This window comes from Aquarana catesbeiana, linkage group LG01 (genome assembly GCF_042186555.1).
Source record: "Aquarana catesbeiana isolate 2022-GZ linkage group LG01, ASM4218655v1, whole genome shotgun sequence".
In the NCBI taxonomy this organism is placed as follows: Eukaryota; Metazoa; Chordata; class Amphibia; order Anura; family Ranidae; genus Aquarana; species Aquarana catesbeiana.
In genome coordinates this window covers 368,777,709-368,794,282 of record NC_133324.1, presented here as the reverse complement: position 1 = coordinate 368,794,282, position 16,574 = coordinate 368,777,709, and the positions used below count along the sequence as shown (strand labels likewise).

The following is a 16,574-nucleotide window of genomic DNA, read 5'->3' as shown; positions in this document are numbered from 1 at the left end:
TGTATATATATACTGTATTATGGTAAGGACTAAAGTGTTACTTTGGTTTCGTTTATTACATTTTTCGCAAGAAATAAGAGCAGACACTTAACAAAACATCATGAAACAGTGCTATGTGCACTGAGGACATTAGGTACATACCAATTGACAACTGCACATAAAAACACATAGAGGTTACTCTATAATCCAACCAAAGTCTCAATAAAGACAAAAATTAACATGTGTATGCCATTAAGATTCTCTAATAAAAGCTGTTCCTGATCCGTAGGATTGTGTTGTAGCTTGTTGTGACTAGTGTATCTTTTCAACGATTTATCAATCTTGTAGGTTGGAGGGAGCAGAGGAGAGAGTAGGACTTGAGTCTCAGTTGGGATAAAAGAATGGATGGGGACAGAAGTACAGAAAAAGAAGAGGGGAGGAAGTATGCATTTATGACTCCAAGGAGGAGATTTATTAAAACTGGAGCACAGAGAATCTGGTATATATATATCCACACACAATTTTAAAACTTGTGAAAGCTAAAATAGAAATAACCGAAAAACAGATTAGTTTACCTTTAAAAGAGAAGTGCGGGAATCTAGAACAATAAACATACTCACCTAGATGGCTGCAGCACTAAGCCAAGTTACAGCTGTTGCCCACAGCCTCTACACTGAGAACTGTGTCATCACTCAGTTCTCAGGTGTGCTCTGGAGCAGTTGGCTCAGGCTCTCAGCAGCATGCAGGATTTCAGAACTAATTGCACTCCTGCAACCCACAGGAGAGGTATGGCCAATAGAGCTTTGGCCATACTTTTATAGAGAATAGTCTAGACAAGGTATAGAGCACCAGCCTAACTCAGGAATCATAAATTATTTACCCAGCAGCTGCCATGTTGAAGCTAGCCTATGAATGGCACATTGGCCCAAAACATTGACCTGTGCTGCTGCATAAACACACTTGATCTAAAACCTGGAGTTGTTTTGACACTTGTCGTTTTGCAAGAGTTCAATATGAAGCATATACAATATCTCACAAAAGTGAGTACACCCCTCACATTTTTGTAAATATTTTATCATATCTTTTCATGTGACAAAACTGAAGAAATTACCTTTTGTTACAATGTAAAGTAGTGAGTGTACAGCTTGTATAACAGTGTAAATTTGCTGTCCCCTCAAATTAACTCAACACACAGCCATTATTGTCTAAACCGCTGGCAACAAAAGTGAGTACACCCCTAAGTGAAAATGTCCAAATTGGGCCCAATTAGCCATTTTCCCTCCCTGATGTCATGTGACTTTAGTGTTTCAGGTGTGAATGGGGAGCAGGTGTGTTCAATTTGGTGTTTCGCTCTCACTCTTTCATACTGGTCATTGGAAGTTCAACATGGCATCTCAGGGCAAAGAACTCTCTGAGGATCTGAAAAAAAGAATTGTTGCTCTACATAAAGATGGCCTAGGCTATAAGAAGATTGCCAAGACCCTGAAACTGAGCTGCAGCATGGTGGCCAAGACCATACAGCAGTTTAACAGGGACAGGTTCTACTCAGAACAGACCTCGCCATGGTCGACCAAAGAAGTTGAGCGCACGTGCTCAGCATCATATTCAGAGGTTGTCTTTGGGAAAGAGATGTATGAGTGCTGCCTGCATTGCTGCAGAGGTTGAAGGAGTGGGAGGTCAGCCTGTCAGTACTCAGACCATACGCTACACACTGCATCAGTTTGGTCTGCATGGCTGTCGTCCCAGAAGGAAGCCTCTTCTAAAGATGATGCACAAGACAGCCCGCAAACAGTTTGCTGAAGACAAGCAGACTAAGGACATGGATTACTGGAACCATGTCCTGTGGTCTGATAAGACCAAGATAAACTTACTTGGTTCAGATGGTGTCAAGCGTGTGTGGTGGCAACCAGGTGAGGAGTACAAAGACAAGTGTGTCTTGCCTACAGTCAAGCATGGTGGTGGGAGTGTCATGGTCTGGAGCTGCATGAGTGCTGCCAGCACTGGGAAGCTACAGTTCATTGATGGAACCATGAATGCCAACATATGCTGTGACATACTGAAGCAGAACATGATCCCCTCCCTTCGGAGACTGTGCCGCAGGGCAGTATTCCAACATGATAACGACCCCAAAAACACCTCCAAGATGACCACTGCCTTGCTAAAGAAGCTGAGGGTAAAGGTAATGGACTGGCCAAGCATGTCTCCAGACCTAAACCCTATTGAGCATCTGTGGGGCATCCTCATATGGAAGGTGAAGGAGTGCAAGGTCTCTAACATCCACCACCTCCGCGATGTCGTCATGGAGGAGTGGAAGAGGACTCAAGTGGAAACCTGTGAAGCTCTGGTAAACTCCATGCCTAAGAGGGTTAAGGTAGTGCTGGAAAATAATGGTGGCCACACAAAATATTGACACTTTGGGCCCAATTTGGACCTTTTCACTTAGGGATGTGCTCACTTTTGTTGCCTGCGGTTTAGACATTAATGGCTGTGTGTTGAGTTATTTTGAGGGGAACAGCAAATTTACACTGTTATACAAGCTGTACACTCACTACTTTACATTGTAGCAAAGTGTCATTATCTTCAGTGTTGTCACATGAAAGATATAATAAAATATTTACAAAAATGTGAGGGGTGCACTCACTTTTGTGAGATACTGTAAGTGCATTTTGTCTATCACTTAATTAATGGTGGTATAAAGCATTTGCTTTGAGCTCAAACAGACTACTTTATTAGTAGAGACTCTCTGATGTCCACAGATCAAAGCATTTAGGAGTTTCTTGCAAAAGGCTTGTCTGAGCCTCGTAAACATGTTTAGCATTACAAGCTTTAGCAACACACTATTGTGCATCTGCAGATGCCCAAAACCTTTGTGTAAGATCAAATGATGCTAGGAGAGCAACTACTGATAATGATAGCTGCTGGTGATTGGGTTTATTACCACCTTTTCCAACTCGTATAGAAGCGGGAGTTATATAAACGATAATATTAATGCAGTTTAGATATTAAAACTGTTCTAAAGGAAATAACATTTTTAAAAGTGTTTTATGCAGAGCTTGGTCTAGCCTTATTAGCCTTATTAAATTGAATCTGTGCTTTTCCCAATGAGGGCAACATTTTCTTTATTGAAAAACCCCATCAGCTGCCCATTCTTAATTCCTTTTACTCCCCTGGCACTCTTTTTGGAAGCAGACAGTAGAGAGAGGGAGCTCTGTGTATGCTCCAGCCTATGACTTGGACAGGGCTGAGGACTCTATCCCCACCCACCATGGCCACCATCATGTGATAGCACAATTTGCACCAAATTGAGTGGTCAATTCTAAGTATTGTATCATCTGGGGATAATCAAGGGTGGGTCTCATGCTCCATATATCCAGAAATATTGGGCATTTTCTCTTGTTTTCAGCAACAGAGGAGCAAAGGAAAGGTGCTGCTGGTGGGGCCATTAAAGAGTAAATCTTGCTTTGCATGGACAAGTAAATCCACAGGTGGGACTAACACTGCTATGGCTCACAAAGGCAAAGCAAATCTGAAATTATAATTCAATTCGAAAGAGTTTATGAGATACAGCATTAACTTCCTATAACAGATGTTTTACACATCCTCACTTTGGGCACAAAAATAAAAATCCCAGCCTTTGTGGGTGGGTGGAGTCATGCAAATAATTATTTTTGCCCTTTCTAGCCATCTGTGCATCGAGAACCGCTAGTGTGTCTCACAGTACTTTAGCAGTTCCTTTTGTAACACCTTGACAAGTTTAGTGAAGTAAATATAGATTTATGACTATGTAAATGGAAAAAAAATGTGATTGTGAGATGTGGTATTTTTCTTGGGTTTTTAACCATTTTCATAAATGAGCCCCATAGTTATGTTATAAGCATTAGACCAGTAATAAAAACTAGGAAGCATAAACATGTTTCAAATATACAATGAAATGAAATTGGTAATTTAGCAAACTCATTTTTGCTGACCCGATCAGGAAAACAAATCGACTTCAGTGATTATCAGGTTAGAATTGCTTGTTCATTAATCTTGTTTTTCAGTATGTCCATGTAGATCTGTCAGATCTATGGAGACTTATGCGGTTTATGAATCCAGGCAATTATGATATGTGAATTGTATGTTTTTCTAGAAGAAGGGCAAATCATCATGTATATATTTAGCAATTCACAGATCCCCCTGATTTTCAAAGTGATTCTTGGTGGCTACTTTCTATGTCAGCAGGAATTGTTACTATCTAGTATCTCTGTAATGATACCCAATATTACCAACTACTAACTAAAATGGTTACACAGATTGTAGAGCCTGTAGACTTGAGTTTCTCAACCAGGGTTCCTCCAGAGGTTGCTAAGGGTTCCTTGAGCAATGAGCAATTTCTGCCTCTCAGATAAGCTCCCACTGACGCCATTGATCTTGTGGGGTAATTCTTACCAATGACCACAAGTGTAAGGAACATTCTTCCCACTGTCCATCACACTAATGTATCATGAGTTGTAGAAATGGTAATTTATAGCAGGGGTTCCCTGAGACCAAAAAGTTATTTCAAGGGTTCCTCTGTGTTGAAACGTTTAATGAAGGCTGCTGTAGAGACAATACACAGAAAATCTGATAAGTTTCTATAGCTTGATGCATCTAGCACACACTAATAATACTTTGAAATGCTGGTTAATAAATAAGTATAGAAAAGAAAATGAGCTGGAAGTTAAGCTAGTAGGTTGCTTCTAGTAGCGGTAGCAAAGGGAAATGGGGATTTGCCCCTCATGGTTCCCTATGCTACATATTGGAGTACACCTGCGTACTAACTGAAACAAGAAGAGGGGCTCCAAAATTATAGCTACACTATAAATGCAACCCCCCCCCCCCCCCAAGTGCTGTACATATCCAGCGTGATAAGTGGGGAAGACAAGGAACAGTTTAAAACCTTGTCACTTGATGTTATTCCTACATTTCATAGGTTCTAAAGTGTATACTGACAGTTCCTCTCCTTTTCTCTTTTTTTTTCTTTTTTTCTCCCTTTCTTTTTAGTTTTTTTCGGTTTAGGTTTGACCATACTATATAAATCTAATATGAGGCTGATGATACATAAAACCTCACATAAAAATAAAATAATCTGTGATGCAACCGAATCATAACCGATTTGTTAAATGTACAATTACTTCCTACTACAATGGTAAATGTTGATCTTGTACTTGTTAAAAAAAATTCTGAATAAAAATATTGGAAAAGAAAAGAAAATGAGCACAAAAGTGGATTTATTTTGCGTAACAATAAATAATAAATCCTGTTTGATGTTTCCATAAATTGGGTTGAAACCTAATTGGTTGCTACTGGCATAGGTGGGAAGTTTCCCGCTTTTGGCGGGAATTGTTGACTAATTAACATGACTACTGGAATTCTGGCCACCCTGCTCCATTCTCCGGCACACCTGCTGAGAGAATAGATGCCACTGGAATCAGAGCAGGGACCATAATAATGGGAGGATGCCACTGGAGGAGGAGGAGACAGCTGAGGTAAGAAAGAACTCTGATTACTCCTCTCTTTTGTTTCATATAGCCAGGACACAGAGAAAGAAGGATAGGATGGGAGTAGATAGCAGTATGTCACCATGCAGCATGGCTGGAAGGATGTGCCATCCACAGGAAAGGCATTCTCTATACTGCTGTTGGTCTGCCCTGAGATAAAAGGCAAGTTGAAGGGGAAGGGTTGCTGAGCTTCTGTTATTAAATCTTGGTTATGGCCACTGATGTGCCAAATGCGTATTGTACATCGACCAAAACCAACAACTAATATATGTCATTGGACTTTACTGGCACAAAAAGAGAATACACATATTAAATTAAAACATTTGTATCACAAAATTATATTGTTAAAACCACAAAAACACCTATTACAGGTCATAAAAGCTATGCATGTACATATTCATCGGTACATAGGATAAAGATACCAACTGCGACTTATCTATCACCGTGATAAACTTTTCTTGTTAAATATGGCTCACTGCACATTAATATAGCATAATAATCTGTTGAGGTAAGTCCTTATAGGTCAACATGTTCTTGCTATTGCTTCCTCAAGACACATAGAGGTTGGTGTCATGCAGTTAGGGATGGCAACCCTAACTTAATGCAACCACTCGATGCGCAGATACATGCCTACAGCAAAGGGCAGCTGCAGCTCCTGTTTTTGTTTTGCACTGGCTTTCTGGTCATGGCATACTTACTACGCCATGGCTGAGTTGGTCGTGTGAATGAGAATAAGTTTCAAAGATACTGCACAATGAGAGAGGTTTTTCATATGCTCTTCTTAAACACAAGTGGCTGCATAAGCAGTCCAGATTCTAAGACCTCATACAGACTGGACGGTAAAATAACATTATAAAAACGTCAGTAGCTTTCCAGTGAGCGCTGGGGGGCAGAGCAGAGAGCCGGAGACTGATGCTGCATCCACCTAGGTAAGTATGATTCAGGGAAAAAAACTAACCCCATATTCTCTTTTAACTTGGCGGAGGACATTTATGAGCACAGAAGAAGTTACATTTGAATAAAACTGGATGTTCATCTTTATTTTGGATGTTTAATTTCTGCATTATTTTAATTCTAATATTATTTTTTTTGCATTCAGCATTTATGTTTACAGATTGGATTAAGACCACGCACTGTATTTATATAGCACGTTTACTTTAATGGTGCAAATTTAAAAATTATCGGTATAAGCATCACTAGTATTACACAATATTAATTTGCCCAGTGATATGAACACATAGCATTTGGGATATATTTGTGTTTTATTATTTCTTTAGCGCAACATCTTATTTCATTTATTTATGTATCTTGGTGTGGGAACATATCAGGTGTTTGCAGCAGTGTGTAATTTATTTTCATTCTTTTATTGTATTATAGTCAAATAGTGGTGATGCAGGAATCAAATATATAGATTTATCCACACAACCAGTGCTTTCATTTTGACCCCAAACCTAATCTCAGGTTCTGTGACTTTTAAAAGCTTCTGAGTATGGCTACCAGCAACAACTCTACTTTTGTTTTTTCCCTTTCTTAAACTCTCAATCTGTAATGGAGATGTAGGGGGAATTAACTTAAGGCATACTGTATATAATAGGATGACATACATGAGGCTGTAATGGGATGGTACACATGAGGCTACCTAAGACGTATATAATAGGATGACGCATTTAAGGGTACTAAGATGTATATAATAGAATGACATACATGTGGCGACCTGAGACAAATATAACAGGATAATATACATAAAGCTACGTAAGACATATATATTATTATTATTATACAGGATTTATATAGCACCGACAGTTTACGCAGCGCTTTACAACTTGAGGGTAGACATTAGAACTAAAAATACAATTTAATACAGTAGGACTCAGAGAGCCCTGCTCGTTAGAGCTTACAATCTAAGAGGTAGGATAAAGAGATACAAGAGGTAATAACTATGGGGAATGTGCTGATGGAGAAATTAAATGTATAGTTGTTAGGTGGGAGCCAGATAGCCTTCTCTGAAGAGATGAGTTTTGAGGAATCGTCTGAAAGTGGACAAAGTAGGAGATAGTCGGACAGATTGGGGTAGAGCATTCCAGAGAATGGGAGAGGCTCAGGAGAAGTCCTGGAGGCGAGCATTGGAGGAAGTGACAATAGAGCTAGAGCAGTAGGTCTTGGGAGGAACAAAGAGAATGATTTGGTTGGTATTTCGATACCAGGTTAGTGAGGTAGCTGGGGGCCAAGTTGTGGATGGCTTTGTAAATTATTGTTAGTATCTTGAATTTAATTTGTTGGTTGAGTGGCAGCCAATGAAGGAACTGGCAGAGGGGAAGCAGACGCCGATGGGTTTGTAAGGTGGATGAGCCTGACAGCAGCATTCATGATGGACTAAAGGGGGGATAGCCTATTTAAAGGTAAGCCAATGAAGAGGAAGTTGCATTAGTAACGGCGAGAGATGACCAGGGAGTGATTTAGAAGCTTTGTGGTGTCGTTGGTTAGAAAGGGGCATATCTTGAAAAAATTGCAGAGTTTGAGGCGGCAAGCTTTGGACAGCGATTGGATGTGGGGCGAAACATAGTTCAGAGTCCAGGATTACACCTGGGACCATGGCATGGGGGGACAGGTTGATAGTTGCGCCGTTGATTTTGACAAACAAATCAGGGGAAAAGGCACGTGGGGGAGGAAATATCATGAACTTGGTTTTGGATAGGTAACATGATGACATACATAAGGATACCTAAGATATATACGATTAGGATGACAGACCTACAGTATCTCACAAAAGTGAGTACACCCCTCACATTTTTGTAAATATTTTATTAGCTCTTTTCATGTGACAACACTGAAGAAATTACACTTTGCTACAATGTAAAGTAGTGAGTGTACAGCTTGTGTAACAGTGTAAATTCGCTGTCCCCTCAGCACACAGCCAATAATGTCTAAACCACTGGCAACAAAAGTGAGTACACCCCTAAGTGAAAATGTCCAAATTGGGCCCAAAGTGTTAATAGTTTGTGTGGCCACCACTATTTTCCAGCACTGCCTTAACCCTCTTGGGCATGGAGTTCACCAGAGCTTCACAGGTTGCCACTGGAGTCCTCTTCCACTGCTCCATGACAACATCACAGAGCTGGTGGATATTAGAGACCTTGCGCTCCTCCACCTTCTGTTTGAGGATGCTCCACAGATGCTCAATACGGTTTAGGTCTTGAGACAAGCTTGGCCAGTCCATCACCTTTACCCTCAGCTTCTTTAGTAAGGCAGTGGTCGTCTTTGAGGTGTGTTTGGGGTCGTTATCATGTTGGGATACTGCCCTGCAGCCCAGACTCCAAAGGGAGGGGATCATGCTCTGCTTCAGTATGTCACAGTACATGTTGGCATTCATGGCTCCCCTTAATGAACTGTAGCTCCCCAGTGCCGGAAGCACTCATGCAGCCCCAGGCCATGACACTCCCACCACCATGCTTGACTGTAGGCAAGACACACTTGTCTTTGTACCCCTCACCTGGTTGCCACCGCACACACTTGACACCATCTGAACCAAAAAAGTTTATCCTGGTCTCATCAGACCACAGGATATGGTTCCAGTAATCCATGCCCTTAGTCTGCATGTCTTCAGCAAACTGTTTGCGGGCTTTCTTATGCATCATCTTTAGAAGAGGCTTCCTTCTGGGACGACAGCCATGCAGACCAATTTGATGCAGTGTGCAGCGTATGGTCTGAGCACTGACAGGCTGACCCTCCACCCCTTCAACCTCTGTAGCAATGCTGGCAGCACTCATACGTCTACTTCTCAAAGACAACCTCTGGATATGACGCTGAGCACGTGCACTTAACTTCTTTGGTGGACCATGGCGAGGCCTGTTCTGAGTGGAACCTGTCCTGTTAAACCGCTGTATGGTCTTGGCCACCATACTGTAGCTCAGTTTCAAGCTCTTTGCAATTTTCTTATAGCCTAGGCCATCTTTATGTAGAGCAACAATTCTTTTTTTCAGATTCCCAGAGAGTTCTTTGCCATGAGGTGCCATGTTGAACTTCCAGTGACCAGTATGGGAGAGTGAGAGCGATAACACCAAATTTAACACACTTGCTCCCCATTCACACCTGAGACCTTGTAATGCTAACAAGTCACATGATATCGGGGAGGAGAAATGGCTAATTGGGCCCAATTTTGACATTTTCACTTAGGGGTAAACTCACTTTTGTTGCCAGTGGTTTAGACATTAATGGCTGTGTGTTGAGTTATTTTGAGGGGACAGCAAATTTACACTGTTATACAAGCTGTACACTCACTAGTTTACATTGTAGCAAAGTGTCATTTCTTCAGTGTTGTCACATGAAAAGATATAATAAAATATTTACAAAAATGTGAGGGGTGTACTCACTTTTGTGAGATACTGTATAAAATAGCATGACATACATGAGGCTACCTGGGACATATAGGATGACATACATGAGACTACTTAGGACCTCTAGGTTGACATACTGTGCATAAAGCCACCAAGGACATATGGGATATGATACTATCTATGATATATAGAGTGACATACGTGAGGCTACCTAGGACATATAGGATGACATATGTGAGAATACCTAGGTCCTAGGACATGTATAGGATGATATACGTGATGCTTGCTGGGACAAAGAAGATAACATAGGTAAGACTACCTCTAACATATAATGACATACATGAGGCTACCAACGCAATTTATAAAAGGATGATATACAGTACATAACACTACTTGAGATATACAATATAATTGAATGACAAACATATATTAGGATACATGGGGCAACCTAAGATGTATATAGTAGGATGCCATTCTGTACATGGGGCTTTCTAGGACGTATGCAACTAGAATGACATACATGAGGCTACCTAGGATATAGAGGGTGACATAGGCGAGGCTGCCTAGAACATAAAGGATGACATACATAGCACTACTTAGTACATCTAGGATGACATGCGTGAGCTGCCTAGGACCTTTAGAAAAAAATACATGAGACTATCTGGATATATAGGGTGACATACAAATAACTGCCTAGGACATATAAGATGACATATGTGAAGCTACCTAGGACAAACGAGGATAACACAGGTGAGGCTACCGAGGACATATAGGACAACATACGTTAGGCCATGAAAGTCATTTAGGATGACATACTGTACATAAGACTACCTGGACATACTGAATATAATAGAATTATGTACTTGTGTTCATTTATATTGGAATGTATTTTGTCAAAAGTAATAAAAATTTAAAGTTTAAAAAAAAAATAGAATGATGTACACATATAATAGGATGACAGACATGAGACAATTTAGGACATATAGGATTACATATGCAAGATTACCTAGGACATATATGCTGACATACCTGAGACCACCTAGGATATATAGGATGACATACATGAGACTACCTAGGAAATATAGGATGACATACATGAGACTACCTAGGAAATATAGGATGACATACATGAGGCTACCTAGGACATCTAGGATGACATGCATGAGCTACCAAGGGCATTTACAATACCAGACATGAGACTACCTGGATATATAGATTGATACAAGTGAGGCTACCAAGGACATACGTGAGGCTACCTAGGACATATAGGATGACATAAATGAGGCTACCTAGGACATAAGGAATGACATCTGTAAGAGTACCTAGGACATGTAGGAGGATGTATGTGAGGTCACCTAGGACATATGACATACATGAAGATGACATATGTAAAGCTACCTAGGACATATAGGCTGACACAGGTGAGGCATGTGGACATATGACATACATGAGACCACCTAGGACATACTGTATATAATAGAATGATGTACATATATAATAGGATGACAGACATGAGACCACGTAGGATATATAGGATTACATGTGAGATTACCTAGGACATATAGGATGACATAACTGAGACCACCTAGGTAGGACTTTTAAGATGACATAAATGAAGCTACCTAGGACATAAAGAATGACATCTTTAAGAGTACCTAGGACATAGAGGATGACAAATGTAAGAGTACCTAGAACATATGGCATACACAATGCCACCTAGACATATAGGATGACATAAGTAAGAGTACCTAGGACATACATGATGCTACCATGACATATGTAAGAGGACATAGGACATACATGATGCTACCTAGACATATAGGATGACATATGTAAGAGTACCTAAGACATACAACATACATGATGCTACTTAGACATATAGGATGACATATGTAATAGTACCTAGGAAATGTGAAATACATGATGCTACCTAGACATATAGGATGACATATGTTAGAGTACATGGGACATATAACATACACAATGTTACCTAGAGATATAGGATGACAAATGTTAGAGTACATAGGACATATAACATACATGATGCTACCTAGACATATAGGCTGACATACATAAAACCTCCAAGGACATATATAATAGGATGGTATACATAAGACTATCTAGGACATGTATATGATCTATGATATATAAGATGACATATGTGAGACTCCCAGGTCATAAAGGATAGTTTACATGAGACCACCTAGGATATATAGGATGACAGATGTGAGATAACAAGGACATATGGGATCATATAGTAGGATGACAAGTAGATGAGAGGATGCCAGTCATATAGTGTACGGTGGTGCTGTGAGAGGTGAGATCACGTAGTGTAGATGTATAGGCGGTAGGGGTGAGTGTGATGGCGAGGTGGTATAGATGTATAGGCGGTAGGGGTGAGTGTGATGGCGAGGTGGTATAGATGTATAGGCGGTATGGGTGAGTGTGATGACGAGGTGGTATAGATGTATAGGCGGTAGGGGTGAGTGTGATGGCGAGGTGGTATAGATGTATAGGCGGTAGGGGTGAGTGTGATGAAGATAGAAGGTTTAGTATAGTGTAGAGGTCAGTGAAGTATCCGGGAATAGTGTACCTCCAGCCCCCTGGAATGGTAGGCTCCTCCCCTCACACAGTGAACAGGCTGGAGGTGTTTCATTTCCTCCCAGGACACGTTTATGTTGTCTCTCCATTCTTCCAGGGAGACACGGAGCCGACACAGGGGCTTCCCATGTCCACACACATAAGACTGCTCTGTGCCGCCCTCCTCCATCATGACACCGTGTCCCTCTGACTCCTCTATGTATTTCTTCTTCTCCCGCAGCCCTTGCTGGAGGACAGGCAGACGTGGGAAGAGAACGGACTGGTGCAGAGAGTGAGAGAAGAGGTAAGATGCCCGCCCGAGGTCTGCTCCTTGTCCTCTCTACCTGTTGCTGTACAAACTTCACTGCTCAGTACTGCTCAGTACTCCGGGGACATGGACGGGCTCCTCTGTCCTCCTCAAACTTTACTACACAGTTCTCATGTCTACCTGTGTCTTACAAGACACACGGCTTCTGATGGCACCAAGTGTAGGGGACATGCATGACTCACGGGGAACAAAGCTTCCGTCACCCCAATTCTATCCTTCTAGGTTAATAGAACCCGTCTATAGTGCCGGGAAGGGGACACTCATCCTTGTCTTCCCAATAATGGAGCTCATTTCCTCCCTGTCCTCTCCGGTAATACATCACTTCATCTATTTCACCAACACTACTGTCCATCTCCTCTCCAAAACTTCCTTAACTCTTTAGGTGGGCTTGTGTTAATTACTAGTGCAGTGTACACAAGAAGTCATTATCTGATCGATAGCAGTCTATGGGGCTTACTATTGGAATAATACAAGCATCACTTGCACACAGTGTCTACATGAATGACATTGTGTTCTGCTAGAGGAAAGATGGAAACATGAAAGTTACACATCTGGTTCTTGTCTATACACATTATATATGGGAATCACACTGAATTTCAATAGGTGGATGCAGCAAACATTTCAAAGTTACTTCTTGTGTCCGATTTATTTTGAGGAGCACAATTGGATTGGTCAGTGTATGTATGTATGTGTGTGTGTATATATATATATATATATATATATATATATATATAACATACATACACACACAGCACCCAGATGTATTCCTCAAATGGAATTAGACACAAGGAGTAACTTTCAAATGTGTGCTTCTTCCACCTACTGTGACCTAATGTCATTCATATATATATATATATATATATATATATATATATATACCAACCAGACATGTTCCTCAAAAGGAACCAGACACAAGGAGCACCTTTCCAAAGTTTGCTTATTCCATCTACTGGAACTTAACTCTCTCTAGCTCTCTCTCTCTCTGTTTCTCTCTCTCTCTCTCTCTCTCTCTCTCTCTCTCTCTCTCTCTCTCTCTCTCTCTCTCTCTCTCTCTCTCTCTCTCTCTCTCTCTCTCTCTCTCTCTATATATATATATATATATATATATATATATATATATAGCACCGAGTTCCAGTATATGGAAAAAGCAAACAATGGAAAGGTACTCCTTGTGTTTGGTTTCTTTTGAGGAACATGTCTGGTTGGTGTGTATGTGTGTGTATTTATTTATTTATGACATTAGATCCTAGTAGGTGGAAGAAGCACACATCTGAATCTGGTGCAGTTGTGCACGGTGGCCATTTAGATTCTAACTTCAGCTTGTTCAATTAATAAAACTTGGAAGTTGATTGGTTTCTAGGCAGAGCTGAACCAGATTTTGCACTCTCCAGTTTTAGTAATTTAACTCCCTTTTGTCTGATTCTTTTGAGGAATACATTTGGTTGGTATGTATAGTCAAGAAGGGAAAATCCTTTTTCGTTTTCTTCATTATTGGTTGTTATCTGGTTGTTCTGCGTGTTCTTGCTTTCATTCTATCTTGAAGAATGTTACTGAGTCTATTTTCATACACAGTCAGATACGAGTCCATTCTCACAGTTATCGTCTATATGAAGTATGCATATTTTAGGGACGTCATTTCAGACTGAAGAGGGTATAGAGGGTTTTTTCCAGCCAGTGAAGCAATGGAAAAATGTGTGTGTAGCGTCTGTTTATAGTTTCTTACGCACATGAGCCATCTGCACACAAGGAGAGTATCTCTAAACAAACTCTGTAATCTCCTCTCCAGGTCTCAAAATGGGCTCGATTGAACAAGAGGAACAGGAGAAGCACAGGCAGAAAAAGACAGCACGAGGAAGAATTTAACAATCAGGTAAAATACAATTACATCTCATTGCTTCTCTTTTTTTTTTTTTTGCTTTTCCGTTTTTTTTCTCTTGTTTATAATGCCCTTAAAAGTTTTATATGGATCAGTTGCTACTGTTCCCTTATAAGCTAAAGTATATTTTCAGTGTATTAGAGAAGGAGCTTGTTGGAAGTAACCTGCTGGAAATGCTACAATGCGTCCCCTATTAAATCATCTGAATTCTTTGAAACAATGTGTTTGTAAAGCTGAAAGGTAGCAGGTATTATGTGTAAAGATTTCTTGCTTCTTTGTTTTGTTATGATATTTAAGCTGATAAAAGAATATAGTTTTGTTTGTTTTTTTTACATTTGTACAGTGTGCTACTTTTTGCAGTGTGTAGTATAAGTCAGAAAGGTTTGCTATTATATTCATTTTGTGCTGTTTGTGTTTTAAATCTCTGGGCTAGTTGAATGTATTTCTATTTGATAGAGATCATTTACAGTTTTATTATGTGTACATGAGTTAGATTCATTTAATTTATATTTTTTGTTTGCCAAAATTTCAGCCAACGTGCTGGGCCTCAAAACAGCAGCCAAAGTCTCCAGAAGCATGCTTTGCTACTTTCGTGTATTCTTTTTTGTTACAAAAATATAAAGTAGGCAATCTTGGATTTCACTAGAAGGCAATGAATGATTTTGGCCTGTGTTCTGAAAACTCTGTTTATTTTTGAATGTCTTGGCATTAACTTTCTTTTTCTGTTTTCTTTTTCTCCACAATAGCTGCTACTTCCTGCAGTTTTAGCCCCTTTTGTGATTTAGTGTTTGTTGCATGATGTATGTGACACACCAGGATAATATTTCACTCCCAAGCCTCAACCTTCCTGACAGGTAGAGCGGAGATTTATTCTCTGCATCTAGACTTCAATATAATGGGGCACGTTAAAGTTAAAAGGCATGTTGAGGTTAGGAACAATATTGCCACTGTTTAAAGTAGTACAAAAAAATTCCACAAAAGAATACAAAGGACAGTGGAGCATAGGAAGCAATGGCAACCAATTAGAATAAGTAAACTAAAAGCTGAATTCTGATTGGTCCTTCTCCTGCAGTTTACATTTAAACTAGACATGGTCAACCATGCAATTGTTGTGGAACAACAAGTCACAAGGTGTCCTGCCAGCCAAAAGCCTGAAGGTCGTGCTGTTAGTCTACCAATGGATAGAAGGCTGGAGGTTTCCCAAGGGACAGTTAGTGTAGGTTTTGTACTTCATAGTCTGCCTTTAGCAGGTTTGAATAGGAAGTGTGAACATTTTCCAATAAAATAATTTTCTTGTACTGTATTAAAACTATTTCTTTGTTCATGTACAAATGTGTTATAATGTCCAGCATGCCATCTGGAGCAGATGTTTGATGATTTTGGAAGCATCCATATAAGCTAAAGCCCATCATCTGCAGAATGTAAATATCTATACGTGGACTTTTTCAAAGGATGTTCATAATGTGATCTGTTCGTAATAAACAGGGATTTTTTTTTTTTTTTTTTGTGATGACGCAAAGTCCACTTTAATTACATAATTCATAACGTATGTGATCCCAGAAGGGAAAGAAACAAAAGTTGTTTAGTTAAAACTTTATAAGAATGGAAGGGTGACTATAACAAGCTTAATAGAATATTTAATTTTTGGGTTAACCTTTCCAGGTTTTTAATGAATTCATGAATTGCTGAACAGTACAGCCAGTGTAAATGATATGGAAAAAAAAACACCTTTTTTTATTATGTTGAATTTACGTTTAATTTCTGGGTTAGCGTTTCCAGGTTTTTAAGGAATTCATTAATCACGTAACAAAACAGCCAGTTAAAATGTGATGGGGGTGGGGGGGGAGTATTATGTCTAATTTGTGTTTAAATTTCTGGGTTAGCTATTCCAGGGTTTTAAGGAACTCCTAATTTCTGAACAGAACAGCAGTCAAATTACTGCAGCTAGTTTAAATGTG

At 39.9% G+C, this 16,574-nt stretch overlaps 1 protein-coding gene across 2 annotated transcripts in view; it reads left to right on the top strand.

The window, feature by feature from the left end:
- Nucleotides 1–16,574, top strand: part of AOPEP (aminopeptidase O (putative)) — a 615,981-nt gene that overhangs the window by 450,386 nt on the left and 149,021 nt on the right. For both annotated transcript variants that reach the window (XM_073633214.1, XM_073633224.1), the window contains 2 exons: nucleotides 12,654–12,716; nucleotides 14,527–14,610. In XM_073633214.1, coding sequence (XP_073489315.1) covers nucleotides 12,654–12,716; nucleotides 14,527–14,610 — 147 coding nt within the window. The remainder of the gene's footprint in view (nucleotides 1–12,653; nucleotides 12,717–14,526; nucleotides 14,611–16,574) is intronic.